Source organism: Ranitomeya imitator, chromosome 2 (genome assembly GCF_032444005.1).
Source record: "Ranitomeya imitator isolate aRanImi1 chromosome 2, aRanImi1.pri, whole genome shotgun sequence".
In the NCBI taxonomy this organism is placed as follows: domain Eukaryota; kingdom Metazoa; phylum Chordata; class Amphibia; order Anura; family Dendrobatidae; genus Ranitomeya; species Ranitomeya imitator.
Genome location: NC_091283.1, coordinates 368,672,078 through 368,690,675, shown reverse-complemented (window position 1 = coordinate 368,690,675; position 18,598 = coordinate 368,672,078). Strand labels below are relative to the sequence as shown.

The following is an 18,598-nucleotide window of genomic DNA, read 5'->3' as shown; positions in this document are numbered from 1 at the left end:
ACAGAGCACACTGGTCAGGGTGTTCCAGAAAAGCAGCAGTCCTTTCCCGCCACGACTATCACCCTGGACCCCGTTACATGCACATGTGGCTCCGCTCCGTACCCGTCGTACACACGCGGCTCCGCTCCATACACCTCGTACCCACGCGGCTCTGCTCTGTCCACCACATACACATGCGGCTCTGCTCCGTACACCATGTACACACGCGGCTCTGCTCCGTACACCTCGTACACACGCGGCTCTGCTCCGTACACATCGTACACACGCGGTTCTGCTCTGTCCACCACATACACATGCGGCTCTGCTCCGTACACCACATACACACGCGGCTCTGCTCCGTACACCTCGTACACACGCGGCTCTGCTCCGTACACTTCGTATACACACGCGGCTCTGCTCCGTACACCACATACACACGCGGCTCTGCTCCGTACACCTCGTACACACGCGGCTCTGCTCCGTACACTTCGTATACACACGCGGCTCTGCTCCGTACACCTCGTATACACACGCGGCTCTGCTCCGTACACCTCATACACACGTGGCTCCGCTCCATACACCTCGTACACATACGGCTCTGCTCCGTACACCTCGTACACATGCGGCTCTGCTCCGTACACCTCGTACACACACGGCTCCGCTCCGTACACCTCGTACACACGCGGCTCTGTACATCCACACTGTAAACCCCTCCTGACCCCACACATAAACTTCCCCTCATCCTGCACCATGACAACCAGCACAGCAGAGTCCTGCATACACTGAGGCCCCTGATCATGTGACCCCTGACTCCTCCCCTCCTGTGACCTCATCACAGGTCCTGTGCACAGAACAGCCATATATGTGGTGTGCGGCTCTGCAGGTGGAGGTAGGTGCTGGAGATTCCCCATTACTGGGCGGGGGCAGGGGGCAGTAACCCCTCCATTCCCGGAGATAGTGCCCCCAGCTCTGCCATGTGTATATGTACAGTAATAGAACGCTGGCTGTGCTCATGTATACGGGGAGGGCGCTCTGGTTTGGGGACAGATGACGCTTTCTCTCTGGGGTGGGGTACTCGCTTTGGGGCGCTTCCTGAATAGAAACTCTAGCTCTGAAGCCACTGACCCTGCAGGAGACCAGATCACATGGAGGACGGTAATTGTGGGGGCAGAATGGTCCCTAATTTACATTTGTAATAGAACATAGAGCGACAAACAAAGCGGTATCAATGTTTTTTTAACGTTTGACTTCCAGGCCCCATATCTCACCATCCACCACAGCTTCTGACTAGTGATGAGTGTTTTTGGTGATCCTCCGATATCACGCGAGTTATCTGGGTGCCCTTCATTGTTTGGTGCTCGTATCCTCGCCCCCCTTCTTTGGCACCTGTTACACAGCCAATAAGCATGCAGCATTTGCCTGCCGGTCACTAGTGCTGTAGCCATCTTGGTAGTGGCATTACTGTGACTGGCTGGTCGCATTACCTCATCAGAGGTTATAAAAGGACAGGTGTCGCCGTGCTTGGCTCACTGACGTCAGTGCACAGTTCAAGAACAGTTGTGATTGGAGAGAGCTGTGTCCATGACACTGGTGTAGATGCCTCCTGCCTTGACCCTATCCTTGGACATTCTGACGCACCATCATCAGGCTCTTCTAAATCCTTGTCCCAGTACAGCATTCAGCTGTCCCTACCCCAGGCCTTGGAACAAAAAAGAAAGTTCTCAGCCACCCACCCACAGGCCCAAACACTAAACGGGCACATTACCAGACTGTTTGCGCATTGCTGTTTAGGCTTGTGGACACAAAGGATTTCCGCCTACTCATGTCGGCAGCCGTCCCTTGGTACTCGTTTCCCAGCCACCACTATTTCTCCCGATGTGGCCAAGACTCCGATGTGCTGTAAATTTTTTCATAAGAATTTGGAATAATGAAATATCCTATAAATGTCTCTTCTCTTCCTGATCTAAAGATTAGTGATGAACAAACGTGCTCAGATAATGTGTTGTCCGAGCATGGACGGGAGCTAACGGAGTGCCTTCGGCGTGCTCAAAAATTATGTTTCGTCCCCACAACCAGGGCTGTGGAGTCAGAGTCGCAGCCCATTTTGGTGACGTGAGTGTCATGGAAATTGAGAAGTCGGAGGTTTGGCTTACCGATTCCACAGTCATGCCCATAACCTTATGTCTATCGGCTTTTCAACAGATGCAGGGATTGCCTGTTTGTTAGACAATCCCTGCATGTGTTGTGGCTGTCGAAAAGCCTTGAGACATGTAGGCGTGGGGACTCCAACATATTATTCAAGCACGCCAAAGACACTCGGTTAGCTCTCGAGCATGCCCGGATAACACATTCGGTCTTCTCTACTAAGAATCTAGGCTTTTAGTTGAGATGAATCTGTGCTTCACTTTATGTCCATGCTCAGTAGTGAGGCAGTGCTGTGGAGTCGGGAGTCAGGGAAATCTTTATCTAGGATGTGGTATTTTGGGGCTCCCTTTATTTTTTGAGCTGTGTAGATACACAGAGAGAGGGTTTACCCCACATGCATTGCCGCTAGGGGTATGGCTTCATCCAGGGCCAAATGCACTTGCAAGTGGCTCACAAAATCATCTATATGTTCAACTAAAACACCTTAATACCAGACAGAGAAGTTAAGATTGGACGTCTCATGAGGGTTCTTTGCACGCATGTATAGCAACCAGTTTCAATAAAGTTGCATGAAAGTCCATATTGCTGACGCACACACTAAATGTAAAACTGGTCACTGGATGCTGCAGCAGCCTCATTCGTGACCACCAATTGCAGACCGAGATACAAAAGGGTTTCTTTTTGCATGTGTAAATACATTATATCATGAGGAACTTTCACGCATGCAAATGACGGCGCACACATCTATAATAAATATCGGGGTATATGCATAATGACAGTGCAGTGCCAATGACTAACTTGCTCAGTAAGTGTAAAAGAAACAAAATCGCACATGCGCAAGCATATCAAGGTCTATACCTGTCCTCTGCCTTTGACGCAGTTGACCACCTCTTCCTACTACAAACAAATCCTCTTTTCCCTTGGCATCAAAGAACTTGCCCTCTTCTGGATTTCCTCATACCTCTCTCATACTGCATATTTAGTGTCTCCCGCTCTCACACTACTTCTTTATCCAGCCTTCTCTCCATTGGTGTCCTTCAAGGCTCTTTTCTGTTCTGCCCAAATTCCCAGAATGTCTATCAGCCATATCTTCCTTATTCTCATCACTCTTCCTGAAGCTCAATGTGGACAAATGTGGACAAAACTGAACTCTACCTTTCCTGCATCCCACCTGATCTATCACAATAAATATCACTCTTTCCTCAGTACCGCAAGTCCCCTGCATCGGAGTAACCCTCGACTTTGCCCTGTCCTTCGAACTGCTTATCCAAGCTCTTGCCATCTCCAACTCACAAATATTTCCAGAATCCGTCCTTTCCTCAACTATTATTCTACTAAAATGTTAGTGTATGCCCTCATCATCTCCCATCTCAACTACTGCAATTTCCTCCTCTGTGGCCTCCCTGCTAACACTCTTGCACCTGTCCAGTCCATCCTTAACTCTGCTGCCCGACGAATCTACCTCTCTCCTCGCTATTACTCTGCTTCTCTTCTCTGCAGATCCATTCTTTGGCTCCCAATTCCCCAACATATCCAGTTCAGTCTGCTAACAATGACCTACAAAGTCGTCCATAATCTTTCTCCTCTGTATATCTCCAAACTAATCTCTCGGTAACTTCCAACATGGAATCTCTGGTCCTCCCAAAACATTCTTATCTCCTCCACACTTATGCGTTTCTCACCCAATCGTCTTATAGACTTCACCCGAACATCCCCCATACTCTGGAATTCTGTGCCCCAACATGTCCAATTATCTGCTAATTTCAGAACTTTTAGATGTAACTTAAATACACATTTCATCAAGCAAGCTTGCAGCCTGCACTGAGCCCGATGCCACCTCACCACCTCCATAAGCTGCCGCAACCCTCCCAGCCTACTGTATTCCTCCCCATTGTCTGGGAAGAACGTGCACCAAAATATGGACTAAAAACCCGTAATAAAATGATGATGGCAGGGAATAATATTAGAAAAATATTATTATATATAGTAACAGCATAAAAAATATATAATAAAACAGCTGTGTATATGTCTGTTTTTTACATTCATATGTATATGCACATATCACACACTATATAAATGCAATATACAATTAGCACATGGCGGATCAAATCATGTATATACTCTGGATACCCCAGTGGACTGAATAAATGGATATATATAAGTATCAGTACCAAAAAAGAGAGAGACCATATGTAAAAAAAGAGAATATGAAAATAAAGAATATTGTGAGACAAAAAATATATATAAAAATGTAAAAATTTAAGTGCGTTTAAGAAAAAATCATATATAATATATACTAGTGATGTGTGTCACAAAATGATGGAGGACTTGTGTAGAAGTACCAGCAATAAGTGCTAAAGAAAAACTCTTATGCTATAAATAAATACAGGGCAGTTTGTCATGCATGCCCAACTGCACCCACACCAAGAAAGAGTGCTATTTAAACATATGATCCAGTCTAGTCTGATCTCACTTACTTATGAGGCTGGGGAAAATGCTTCCAGAACTGCGATCTTTGGGAGGCAGAATGAAAAAATCAACAGCATGTGAAGAATTGGTTTTATTTATTGTTTACCCTGGACATCGTGTAATATAAGTGATTAGGTGACTTTATTCTTCGGGTCAGTGCGATTACAGCGATACCAGATGTATATCGGGTTTTTATGTTTGGCAGCTGTCACACACTAAAAGATGCTTTATATTGCAAAAACAAGTTTTTGCATTACTATATTTTGAGAGCTATTATTTTTCCATATGTCGGCAGACAGAGTCATGTGATGGCTTGTTTTTTGCAGGTCGATCTGACGTTTTTATTGGTACCATTTTCAGGCACATGACATTTTTTTTGTTCGCTTTCTATTCTGATTTTTGGGCGACAGAATGATCAAACGCCAGGAATTGTTTTTTTTTTTTTTTTTTTATTGACCTTCCGTGTGTAGTAAAATTAATAAGGCAGCTTTATTCTTCGGGTTAGTATGATTCCAGTGATACCACATTTATATTTTCTTTTAACGTTTTGCCGCTTTTTAACAAGAAAAACTATTTTATAGAAAAAATAATTGTTTTTGCATTTTTTTATTCTGAAAGCTATAACATTTTTATTTTTCCGCTGTTGGAGCTGTATGGCAGCTTGTTTTTTTGTGGGACAAGATGACGTTTTCATCGCTACCATTTTTATTTTTATATAACTTTTTGATCACGTTTTATTCTACTTTTTATTTGGCTACATGATGAAAAAGCAAAGGTTTTTGCTCTGTTTTTTATTTTTTTTTTATTTTTACAGTGTGCACCAAAGGAGTGAGCAAGTGTAACCGTTTCATGTGTTGGCTTGTTCCAGACGCGGCGATACCAAATATGTGTAGTTTTTTGTTTTTACATAGTCATTACAAATAGAGTGATGTATTTCAAGTGTTTATTTCTGTTAGTATTGATGATTATGGCTTATAGCCATTGAAAACCCAAAAGTCATTATCTCAGTAAATTCGAATACTTTATAAAACCAGCTTGAAAAATGATTTTAAAATCCGAAATGTTGGCCTACTGAAAAGTATTTTCAGTAAGTGCAATCAATACTTGGTCGGGGCTCCTTTTGCATCAATGCGGCGTGGCATGGAGATGATCAGCCTGTGGCACTGCTGAGGTGTTATGGAAGCCCAGGTTGCTTTGATAGCAGCCTTCAGCTCGTCTGCATTGTTGGGTCTGGAGTCTCTCATCTTCCCCTTGACAATACCCCATAGATTCTCTGTGGGGTTGAGGTCAGGCGAGCTTGCTGGCCAATCAAGCACTGTGATACTGTTGTTTGTAAACCAGGTATTGATACTTTTGGCAGTGTGGACAGGTGCCTGCTGGAGAATGACATTTCCGTCTCCAAAAAGCTTGTCGGCAGAGGGAAGCATGAAGTGCTCTAAAATTTCCTGGTAGACGGCTGCGCTGACTTTGGTCTTGATAAAACACAGTGGACCTACACCAGCTGATGACATGGCTCCCAAACCATCATTGATTGTGGATACTTCACACTAGACCTTGGAAATCAAGGTCCCAGAGTCTGGAGGAAGAGTGGAGAGGCCACAATCCAAGCTGCTTGAGGTCTAGTGTGAAGTTTCCACAATCAGTGATGGTTTCGGGAGCCATGTCATCTGCTGGTGAAGGTCCACTGTGTTTTATCAAGAGTTAATCCTTTTTTTTTTATTGATAGATCGGGCGATTCTGAACACGGCGATACCAAATATTTGTAGGTTTGATTTTTTTTTTTGTTGTAAATTGTTTTATTTTGAATGGGGCGAAAAGGCGGGTGATTTGAACTTTTATATATTTTTATATTTTTAAAACTATTTTTCTTTAACTTTTGGCATGCTTCAATAGTCTCCATGGGAAGGCTAGGAGCTGCCATAGCCTGATGGCTCTGCTACATAGATGAGATGCTCAAATCGCATCTTTGTAGCAGAATTTCAGGCTTACTATGAGTGCCGACCACCGGGTGGCACTCATAGCAATCCGGCACCAACAACCATAGAGGTCTCAAGGAGACCTCTGGTTGTCATGCCAACACACCAATGACCTGCAATCACGTGACGTTGGTCACCAGTGAGCGTATTTCCGGCCGGATGTTCTTGTTGAATGCCACTGTCAGAGTTTGACAGTGGCATTTAACTAGAAATAGCCGAGGGCAGATCGCGACTATTGCGGGCACATGCCAGCTGTTCAAAACAGCTGACTTGTCCCGGCTTTGAGGTAGGATCGCCGCCGGAGTCCACATCAAAGCGGGGGATACTGACATCAGCATATTAGTACGTCCGATGTCAGTAAGGGGTTAAACTTTATTTTCCCCATTTCAAATTGTTTATCATTTAGTTACCCGATAATTTTGAACATATCAATATTCTCATAAGAAAGACAAAAACACATTTAACTTTCTTAAAAATTCAGGTTTATTAACCTTTTGGATTGACCAACAGCAGATGTTCAGTAATAAAATGAATTATCAAAAATACAAATTGTCTAATATCTGTCCACACAGCGCAGACATATTTGGGTGTGTATTATAAAGTGCCTCACAGAAAATCTGGATCCCCGATTAACTTTCTTCTAGTACAGTTATCACTTGCTGGTTATTGTAGGTGAAGTGGCCCTCATGGTTGTTAACTTCTCATATATGTTGGTAACACCTCGGTGGCCAGTGATTAGCTGCATCGTTCATCTGAGGGTATGACATGATCTGTCCTTAATTATGGAGAAGCTGCTTTATATCTTCTAATATGTTTCCCTTTATTCTCTTCAGAAATTGTTTTTTGTTTGACTTTATTTATTTTCTCTTCTTCTTCCCATTCAAGTCTCTACGATATCGGATCCTCTCAGTGGAGATCTTCTATATAACAGAATTTTCCTGATTGACCCATCAAGGATGGAAAGGGACAAGATAGCGGAGCAGATGTTACACCTCACCCTAGAGATCCTCTTCCGGCTTACTGGAGAGGTGAGAGATTCTGATGATGTCACTGTGGAGAAACGGGGTCAGTGGGTGCTCTCGTCCGCTGGCCCGGCTGTCTTTAGCAAGACTGCATGGACCACGGCTCATACCACTGAACGCCCACTCTATCTCCCAGTGGGCAATACACTACACAGACAACACAGGGTTAAGGTAAAACAGTGTGGCAATACTTTATTGAACCACAGCACACAATAGCAAACAGAACAATCCCAACATGGCTGGAATTGCTTGATTACATGGGTGCATCTAAAAGATCATTGCGTCTCCACGTATTTCCAGTATGACATGATGTCAGAGCTCCCAGGGTCGCTACTCCATCTGTGGATGCACGCACAGAGAAGGGGTAACGACAAGCATAGGGAGATGACCAAGAACTGTCCATAGAGTCCATACAAGGTCCAAAGCCAGTTGACACGAGAGTCACCACCTGGCTTATCTGACCATCTCCATGGAACCATGCGACCAGCGGGTCCCAAACCTGGCTTTCTCCAAACATATCCATGGTTCAGAGATGGTCACTGGATCAGATCTGTGTCCTTCCAACCGGAGCCGGAAACCCCTAGGTTGTTTCCTATAGAATCATAGATCAGTGTACCTTGTGATGGTGCCATGATGAATTGGCTGCAGTCCTTTCTCTTGTCTGTTGGGGTGGTTTGCAGAATGTCTGGCTGGTAGCTCTATGTTACTTCAGTCTCCCAGGATGTGATCTCCGAGTCTTTTTATACCCAAGGCATGTAAGCTATTATTAGAATTACCCAGGGTCCTTCAGTCCAACATCAAGATAAGGTAAACAATGGTGATGGGATTAAGTAGCACTATTAGCATATAAGCACACATTAATAAACAAAGCTTAACACACCCTATGTACAGTCACTATTACAGACTTAACCCCTTAGTGACAGAGCCAATTTGGTACTTAATGACCGAGCCGATTTTCTTTATCGCCTTTCATTGGGGGACACAGAAACCATGGGTGTATGCTGCTGCCACTAGGAGGCTGACACTATGCAAATAAAAAAGTTAGCTCCTCCTCTGCAGTGTACACCCTACCGACAGGAAGTAGGATATTCAGTTTAGCTTAGTGTCAGTAGGAGGTGGACACGGGTCTTTCATTAGACCCTTATCTACCTCAATGTGCGTCGTTTCTTTTCAGATTTTTCCAGAGGGATACAGGGTGAACAGTCACACCTGTAGTCCCACTATGCGGACTATGAGTACGGCGTGTACTGCCACCCCGTATCCTCATAGATCCCTCTCCAGGACCAAGATCCTAGCACACCAGCGTGCTCAGAAGTCCGGTCCTGGCTCCGTCCCCCACCCACTCGCCCACCAGAGCCTGTCGGTTGGAGGAGACGAGGACGTCCATCACAGCTCCGTGGACGTCTGATACCTTCAGGTTAGTAACTGCGTGGGATGTTTAGGTGAGTATTTCCCCTAAATTTCCAGATCTTCCCCTTACTCTCTCACGGTGTGGGGGAGTAGTTGGCCCTAAATACGCTGCACTATCTTCTATGGCGGCGCTGATTTTATTTTAAAAGGGATCCTAGGGGCACCAAGACGAGCAGTGGCTCTGCACTACGGGCTATCCCCTTCATCGGGGCCGCAGTGCCCTCCCTGCGGCCACACTGCGCAGCGGCCGCAATGTCACTTTTCTGGCGACGCCGGCACCGCTCCCCCCTGCGGCCGCCCTGCGGGCTTCGGCGCCGCGATCCCCTTTCCGGTGGCGCCGGCCTCTAATTTAGGTCCCGGCTTCTGCCGGGGCCTACTTCGGCGCCGCGTCCCGTCCTCCCTGCGGCTCTGGCAGGCTGCCGCGCTGCTCTGCGGTGCACTGTTCCGGGGCCGCGGTTTCTTTTCCAGCGGCGCCGGCCTCTCCTTTAGGTCCCGGCTTCAGCTGGGGCCTACTTCGGCGCCGCGTCCCGTCCCTGCGGTCTCTTTTCCAGCGGCACCGGCCTCTAATTTAGGTCCCGGCTCCCGCCGGGGCCTACTTCCGGTACCGCGCTCCTTCACTTCCGCTTTCTTCGGGCGGGCTTTCTCCCGCCCGACAAACTGTGCCCTGCAATCTCCGCCTACCGGCGCCATGTGGGCTGTCTCCGCCCCTTCCCCCACGTCGCTGCTGAGCCAGGGCAGGAGATTCCAACGTGCTCGCATTTTCTCCTGGGGGCACAGCACATCATCTGCGCGGATCACACCAGAGGCTGCAGGGCAGCAGCTCCATCTTTCTGTTCCACTGCTGTTCTTCAGGCCTGCAGTAAGTTCCGGACAAGAGTGCCCCAGATGTGTCTACCTGCTCTCCTAGGGGCTATTGTTCCTGAGGAGCATCTTCCAAGCCGTGCAGCCTTCCATCTGGACACCGCAGCGCCTGCCGTGAGTACCTCTGCACCGCAGTTTGACTCAAACCCCTAATCTTCTGACATTTCCCTTATGGGCCCGTTCAGTCTAATTTTAAGGGAGGTCGCTCCCGGCCTCCTACCTTTTCCTGTGTCTTAGTGAAACACTTTCAGGGTTCGCCTTGTAACCACAAGCTCCCTTCAGGCAGGCCTGCAGCAACCCACATTTTGTTCCCGCTGCTCCGCCTCAGAGCGAAGTCCCCACCCCAGGTTGGGCCTCCCCTCTGTCTCTATCAGTAGCGGATCTCACACGGGTGTCCCAGACCCTTGTGTCCGTGCTCGATCGGTTGCCCCTGCAGCCTTCCGTAGTAGCCAGCGGGTCGCAGGAAGCTCTGTCCGAGTTTTCCAATACAGGCCGCGAAAGATTCAGTCGGGAACGCCAGTCTGAGTTATCTTCTCGGTCCATCTCGCCCCTCGGTCTTTCTCTGTGGTCGAGTTTCCCCTTATCCTCCCCCCCCCGGAGTCAGGCGAGGCTTTCTCTGATGTGCCTTCGGAGGATAATTTGGGGCCGGAGTCGAACCATATCTTATCATGAGGGATATGGTTCAAAGCCTCATTGGAGCGTCCAATCTGACTTGTGGCTACAAAGATTCCTCTACGAAACCCGCAGATCAGGCGGTTTCGTTTAGACGGTCTAAACTACCTCCCAAGGGATTCGCTCCTCATCCTGAATCGCGGAGCTTCTGGCCAGAGAAAGAGCGAATTCGACCAGACGTTCTCAAAGAGGAAAGCGTCTTGGAGTCTCATATCTCTTTCCTCCGGATCTCATCGCCAACTGGAATGAGAGGTGATGGAGAACGACCTCTCCCCCTGTGGATCCGCCGGCCGCTAGACTTGCCACCAACACAGTCCTCACGCTGTCCGGTGGGGCGACTCTGACAGGTTCCATCGATAGGATCATGGAATCCTTTGTGAATTTGGCTCTCGAACCTGCCGCATCATCCCTATGCCCGCTTGCACTTGGGTTTCGAAGTCGGTATCCGAAGGGGCTAAAACAACTCCATTGGGGCATTCTAGCCGGAGCTCCACCAGACTGGCTGGCGGAAGTTACCACCCAGATTACTCATGCCGGGGAATAATGTGTTCTCTGGACGTCGCGTCTTCTGCCGCTCAGACACCCGGTAATGTTGTTGCCAGCCGTCGTTCTGTTTGGCTCAAGAGTCATCAAAGAAGTCCCTTACGAGCCTGGCTTTTTCAAGGATCACGTCCTTTCGGTTCCAAGCTGGACCAAGTTATTAAGGACGCCACTGGCGGCACCAGTTCTCTTAGGCGGCAACTTCGGTCCTTTTCGGCCTTTTTTGCGTCGTTTCGCGGCATCAGATTCCTTTTCGCAACAGAGGCCACAGGCACATTAAGAAAAGAAGGTATTCTTCGACTCACTCCTTCCTGGCGTCCCCGCTACTCCTAAGGTGGATTCTCCAGGTCCAGGACTGGAAGTTCCACCTAGGCATGACCCACGACTAGACTCTAGCCCGTTTCTCCTGTTCCTCAGGGACGTCTGGGTCTCCTCAGTAGAGGACGCATGGGCCAGGGCACTTGTATCCTCTAGATACAAAATCTTCATTTCACGGCCCTGGGATCGTTTTCTTCGAATCCCAACCTCCAAGAGACCCCGCTCTAGTCCCGGGTTTTTTTACAGCCATTGTTTCCCTCCTTAGATCCGGGGTAATCGTTCCCGTTCCAGAACAGGAACGGTTCAACGGTTCACAGGCTTCTCTTCGAATCAGAGGACGACAAGGTTCGTCCCAGTCCGGATCTCAATTTGCTGAACAGGAGGTTTCGTCGGAGACACTTCAGGATGATATTCCCTCGTTCAGTAATCGCTTCCATGGAGGCTCAGGAATTTCGGTTTCAGGCTCCCGAAAGTCTATCCATCTTCCCGACACTCTAGCCGTTGCGGGTGGCTCGTCAACAGGAAGAAGTTCCGTCTTGTTCAGCGCCTCGTATCTCCGGGCATGTTCTTCGACACTTGTCGGACCAGAGTCTTCCTTCCCGAACACAGGATAATCCCTCCTTTGTCAGGAAGTTTGCTTGCTCCAGGGTTTTCGGCTCCCCTCCTTTCCGATGGGCCTTAAAGGTCCTAAGGAGGTTGGTTGCAACATCGGGAGCAATTTTCCCTTCGCCCGTTTCATTCAAGACTTCTTCAGCAGGCTATTCTATCACAGGGGGACAGGTATGTCTTCTCCCTGCATCGTCCGATCCGGCTTTCCCCCCAGGTCAAACGGTTCCTCGACTGGTGGCCGAGGTCACTTCTCTTATCCCAGAGTAGATCCTTCACAGCATATCTTTCCTTTCAGTTCCCTGGCAGGTGGTGACGACGGACGTCAGCCCGCTCGGTGGAGGCGCGGGGCTTTGTCACCTGTTCTTTTCAGGGTTGTTGGTCGGTGCAGGAGTCCTCCTTGCCGATCAATGTCCTCGAGTTCCGGATCATCTTTCTGTCTTTCCTTCACTGGGTAAGGATTCTCAGCAGCCTAGACAGACAATGACACAGCAGTGGCATATATCTACCACCAGGGGTGGACTCGGCGATCTCTGGCCTCGGCCGAGTTTCCAGGATCCTCCTTTGGATAAAGGTAACGGTCCTGGTGAGCTCCGCAGTGCATGTCCCCAGCGTGGACATTTAGGCCGCCGACTTCCTCGGCCGCGAGGGCCTTGTGGCAGGGGACTGGTACTTCAGGAGGTTTCATATCGGATTGCTCTTCGATTGGGGGACTCCAGATGTGCACCTCATGGCGTCCCAATTGAATAGGAAGGTCCCTTGGGTCGGTCCAAGGTCCCGCGATCCTCTCACAGTGGTGTTAACACTCTGGCCATTCCTTGGTTGCAGTTCGCGCTCCCCTATCGGTCCCCACCCCTTTCCCTTGCTTTCCAAGCTGTCGAAAAGATCAAGGCGGGATGGGTGTCGGTCATTCTGATCGTCCCGGATTGGCCCAGGAGGTCTTGGTTTGCGGACATCATCAATCTTCTCCCGGTCACCCCTGGTGCCTTCCAAACAGACCCGATCTGCTGTCTCAGGGTCCGATCTGCCACCCGAATTATCGGTCGCTCAGTTTAACAACGTGGCTGTGGACTCCACAGTTCTAAGAGCGTCCGGTCTTTCGGCCCGGATGGGTCACGCTATAATCCAGGCTAGGAAGCCTTCGTCTTCTTTCAGGATCTACTATCGTACCTGAAAGGCTTACTTTCGTTGATGCGAGTCCAACCGCTTTTCACCTATGTCCTTTCCCTGCCTTCCATTTGGTTTTCCTTCAGGCAGGACTGGATTTGGGCTTCGCTCTCAGTTCCATAAAGGGCCAGGTTCCTGCGCTCTTCTTCCCTTTAAGAAGACGTTATCTTCTCAGCCACAGGTTAAGACCTTCCTTCAAGGAGTAGCCCACGCTGTCCCTCTGTACAGGGCCTCTGTGGATTCATGGGATTTAAAGGTTGTGCTGGTTATTCTCAGGGGTTCCCCCCTTTTGAGCCTCTCAGGGAGTTTTCCCTGTCAGTTCTATCTCGGAAGGTGGCTTTTCTCAAGTCCATCTCTTCGATCCGCCGCGTGTTTGAGTTGGCGGCCATTTCTTGCCGATCTCCTTTATGGTTTTTCCATTTGGTTTTCCTTTATGGTTTTTCCACCAGGACAAGGTGGTCCCAGGCCTCCGCCTTCCTTCTTTTCACGAGGTGGTTTTCATCTTTCCACCTCAGCGAGGACATCGTTCTGCCTTCCTTTTGTCCAGCTCCGACTCATCCTCTGGAGCGATCGTTGTACAGGCTGGACCCCGTCAGGGCAGTGAGGATCTCCCTGGCTAGCACGGCCGCTTTCCGAAAGATGGATTCTCTTTTCGTCATCCTTGATGGCGTGCGTAGAGACCTGCTGGCTTCCAAGGCGACTATTGTTCGCTCGATCAGAACGGCAATTTTGGAAGCTTACCGGGTCAAGAACAGAGTGCCCCTCCTGAGATAAAGGCTCACTCTACCCGGGCAGTCGGCGCTTCCAGTGTGGTACGTCACAGGGGCTTTCGCCGACGGCTTTGCAAAGCGGCAACCTGGTCTTCCATCCACACGTTTCGCCGGACTACGGCGGACTCCAGCCTGGGAAGAAGGATCCTGCAGGCGGCAGTGGTGAGTCCTCGTACTTGATGGAAGTCTGTTTTTCCCACCCCAGGGACTGCTTTGGGACGTCCCATGGTTTCTGTGTCCCCCAATGAAAGGCGATAGAGAAAACAGGATTTTTGGTTGCTTACCGTAAAATCTGTTTCTCGGAGCCTTCATTGGGGGACACAGCTCCCTCCCAAGTTGAACAGCTCTGTTTACTGTATACGTTTGAGTTCTTTGAATACTCTTTGAGTGCTTGAAACTGTTAATCTATGGAGCGCCGTGGAATTTGTTGGCGCTATGTGGATAAAGTTTATTATGTTATTATTATTCTTTCTCTTTTACACGTTGCTTCTCCTACTGCTTTCTCACTAACTGAATATCCTACTTCCTGTCGGTAGGGTGTACACTGCAGAGGAGGAGCTAACTTTTTTATTTGCATAGTGTCAGCCTCCTAATGGCAGCAGCATACACCCATGGTTTCTGTGTCCCCCAATGAAGGCTCCGAGAAACAGATTTTACGGTAAGCAACCAAAAATCCTGTTTTTGCAATTCTGACCACTGTCACTTTATGAGGTTATAACTCTGGAACGCTTCAACGGATCCCGCTGATTCTGAGATTGTTTTTTCGTGACATATTGTACTTCATGTTAGTGGTAACATTTCTTCGATATTACTTGCGATTATTTATGAAAAAAAACAGAAATATGGCGAAAATTTTTAAAATTTTGCAATTTTCAAACTTTGTATTTTTATGCCCTTAAATCAGAGAGATATGTCACGAAAAATAGTTAATAAATAACATTTCCCACATGTCTACTTTACATCAGCACAATTTTGGAAACAAAATTTTTTTTTGTTAGGGAGTTATAAGGGTTAAAAGTTGACAAGCAATTTCTCATTTTTACAACACCATTTTTTTTTTTACGGACCACATCACATTTGAAGTCATTTTGAGGGGTCTATATGATAGAAAATAACGAAGTGTGACACCATTCTAAAAACTACACCCCTCAAGGTTCTCAAAGCCACATTCAATAAGTTTATTAACCTTTTACGTGCTTCACAGGAACTGAAACAATGTGGAAGGAAAAAATAAACATTTAACTTTTGTTTTGCAAACATCTTAATTCAGAACCATTTTTTTTATTTTCACATGTGTAAAAACAGAAATGTAACCATAAATTTTGTTATGCAATTTCTCCTGAATATGCCAATACCCCATATGTGGGGGTAAACCACTTTTTGGACGCACCGCAGAACTTAGAAGTGAAGGAGCGCCGTTTGACTTTTTCAATGCAGAATTGGCTGGAATTGAGATGGGACGCCATGTCACGTTTAGAGAGCCCCTGATGTGCCTAAACAGTGGAAACTCCCCACAAGTGACACCATTTTGGAAACTAGACCCCTTAAGGAACTTATCTAGATGTGTGGTGAGCACTTTGAACCCCCAAGTGCTTCACAGAAGTTTATAACGTAGAGCCGTGAAAATAAAAAATCGCTTTTGTTTACACAAAAATGATCTTTTCGCCCACAAATTCTTATTTTCACAAGGGTAACAGGAGAAATTAGACCACAAAAGTTGTTGTGCGATTTCTCCTGAATACGTCGATACCCCATATGTGAGGGTAAACCACTGTTTGGGTGCACCGCAGAGCTTGGAAGTGAAGGAGCGCCGTTTTACTTTTTCAATGTAGAATTGGCTGGAATTGAGATTGGACGCCATGTCGTGTTTGGAGAGCCCCTGATGTGCCTAAACAGTGGAAACCTACCACAAGTGACACCATTTTGGAAACTAGACCCCTTAAGGAACTTATCTAGATGTGTGGTGAGCACTTTGAACCCCCATGTGCTTCACAGAAGTTTATAACGTAGAGCCCTGAAAAAAAAAATCACATTTTTTCTACAAAAATGATCTTTTTGCCCACAAATTTTAATTTTCACAAGGGTAACAGGAGAAATTAGACCACAAAAGTTGTTGTGCAATTTCTCGTGAGTACATCGATACACAATATGTGGGGGTAAACCACTGTTTGGGCGCACCGCAGAGCTTGGAAGAGAAGGAGTGCCGTTTTACTTTTTCAATGTAGAATTGGCTGGAATTAAGATCGGACGCCATGTCGCGTTTGGAGAGCCCCTGATGTGCCTAAACAGTAGAAATCCCCCACAAGTGACCCCATTTTGGAAACTAGACCCCCCCATGGAACTTATCTAGATGTGTGGTGAGAACTTTGAATGCACAAGTGCTTCACAGAAGTTTATAATGCAGAGTCGTGAAAATAAAAAATATTTTTTTTTCCACAAAAAAGATTTTTTAGCCCCCAAGTTTTTGTTTTCACAAGGGTAACAAGAAAAATTGGACCCCAAAAGTTGTTGTCCAATTTGTCCTGAGTATGCTGGTACCCCATATGTGGGGGTAAACCACTGTTTAGGCGCACGGCAGAGCTCGGAAGGAAGGAGCGCCGTTTTGGAATGCAGACTTTGATAGAATGGTCTGTGGGCGTTATGTTGCGTTTGCAGAGCCCCTGATGTACCTAAACAGTAGTAACCCCCCACAAGTGACCCCGTTTTGGAAACTAGACCCCCCAAGGAACTTATATAGATGTGTGGTGAGAACTTTGAATGCCCAAGTGCTTCACAGAAGTTTATAATGCAGAGTCATAAAAAAAATATATATTTTTCCACAAAAAAGATTTTGTAGCCCCCAAGTTTTTATTTTCACAAGGGTAACAAGAGAAATTGGACCCCAGAAGTTGTTGTCCAATTTATCCAGAGTACGCTGATGCCCCATATGTGGGGGTAACCCACTGTTTGGGCGCACGGCAGAGCTCAGAAGGGAGGGAGCACCATTTGACTTTTTAAGCGCAAAATTGGCTGTTGTGTTTGGAGACCCCCTGATGTACCTAAACAGTGGAAACCCCCCCCAATTCTAGCTCCAACCCAACTCCAACACACCCCTAACCCTAATCCCAACCTGATCCATAATCCTAATCACTAACCCTAACGATAATCACAACCCTTACCCCAAAACAACCCTAATGTCAACCCTAACCATAACCCTAATCAAAACCCTAAATCCAACACACCCCTAACCCTAATCACAACCTGATCCATAATCCTAATCACTAACCCTAACGATAATCACAACCCTTACCCCAAAACAACCCTAACCATAACCCTAATCAAAACCCTAAATCCAACACACCCCTAATCCTAATCTCAACCCTAACCTCAAACCTAACCCTAATCCCAATACACCCCTAATCACAACCCTAACCTTAACCCTAATCCCAAACCTAACCCTAATACCAAGCGTAACCCTAATACCAACCCTAATCCAAACCCTAACCCTAATCCCAACTCTAACCCTAACTTTAGCCCCAACCCTAGCCCTAACTTTAGCCCCAACCCTAACCCTAGCCCTAAGGCTACTTTCACACTTGCGTCGTTTGGCATCCGTCGCAATCCGTAGTTTTGGACAAGAAACGGATCCTGCAAATGTGCCCGCAGGATGCGTTTTTTGCCCATAGACTTGTATTGCCGACGGATCGTGACGGATGGCCACACGTCGCGTCCGTCGTGCACTGGATCAGTTGTGTTTTGGCGGACCGTCGGCACAATTAACGTTCAATGAAACGTTTTTTTGTACGTTGCATCCGCCATTTCTGACCGCGCATGCGTTGCCGTAACTCCGCCCCCTCCTCCCCAGGACATAGATTGTGCAGCGGCTGCGTTGAAAAACTACATCCGCTGCCCACGTTGTGCACAATTTTCACAACGTGCGTCGGTATGTCGGGCCGATGCATTGCGACGGCCCCGTACCGACGTAAGTGTTAAAGAAGCCTAACCCTAAATTTAGCCCTAACCCTAGCCCTAACCCTAGCCCTAACCCTAGCCCTAACCCTAGCCCTACCCCTAACCCTACCCCTAGCCCTAACCCTAGCCCTAACACTACCCCTTTCCCTACCCCTTCCCCTAACCCTAGCCCTAACCCTACCCCTAACCCTAACCCTAATTTTAGCCCCAACTGCTGTTCTCCTGCCGGCCAGCAGATGGAGACAGATGGCGGGCGCACTGCGCATGCGCCCGCCATTTTCTTTTCCCCGGCAGCCAGGAGGAGCAGCAGGAGGACCCAGGGACACAGGTGAGTATGCTAGGGTCCCCGAATCCCCCTATTTCTCTGTCCTCTGATGTGCGATCACATCAGAGGACAGAGAATTACACTTTACTTTTTTTTTTTTGCGGTCGCCGGTAAACAGTTAATTACCGGCGATCGCAAAACAGGGGTCGGTAAAACCGACCCCGATCATGTTCTTTGGGGTCTCGGCTACCCCCGGCAGCCGAGACCCCAAAGATTCTCCCGGTGCCGGCCGGCGGGCGCACTGCGCATGCGCCCGCCATTTTGAAGATGGCGGCGCCCATCGGGAGACACGAGGAGCATCGGGGGAGAGAGGTGAGTATTGGGGGGCTACCTGGGACCCCTTTTCTCTGTCCTCCGATGTGCGATCACATCGGAGGACAGAGAAAT

General features: G+C 47.8%; 1 protein-coding gene across 1 annotated transcript in view; it reads left to right on the top strand.

Moving 5' to 3' along the window:
• The first annotated feature begins 819 nt into the window (after positions 1-819).
• LOC138663915 (gastrula zinc finger protein XlCGF53.1-like) overlaps positions 820-18,598 on the top strand; it is a 129,333-nt gene continuing 111,554 nt past the window's right edge. Inside the window, exons 1-2 of the mRNA XM_069750285.1 lie at positions 820-868; positions 7,455-7,597. Of these exons, the coding sequence (XP_069606386.1) occupies positions 7,526-7,597 (72 nt within the window). The 5' untranslated portion in view covers positions 820-868; positions 7,455-7,525. The remainder of the gene's footprint in view (positions 869-7,454; positions 7,598-18,598) is intronic.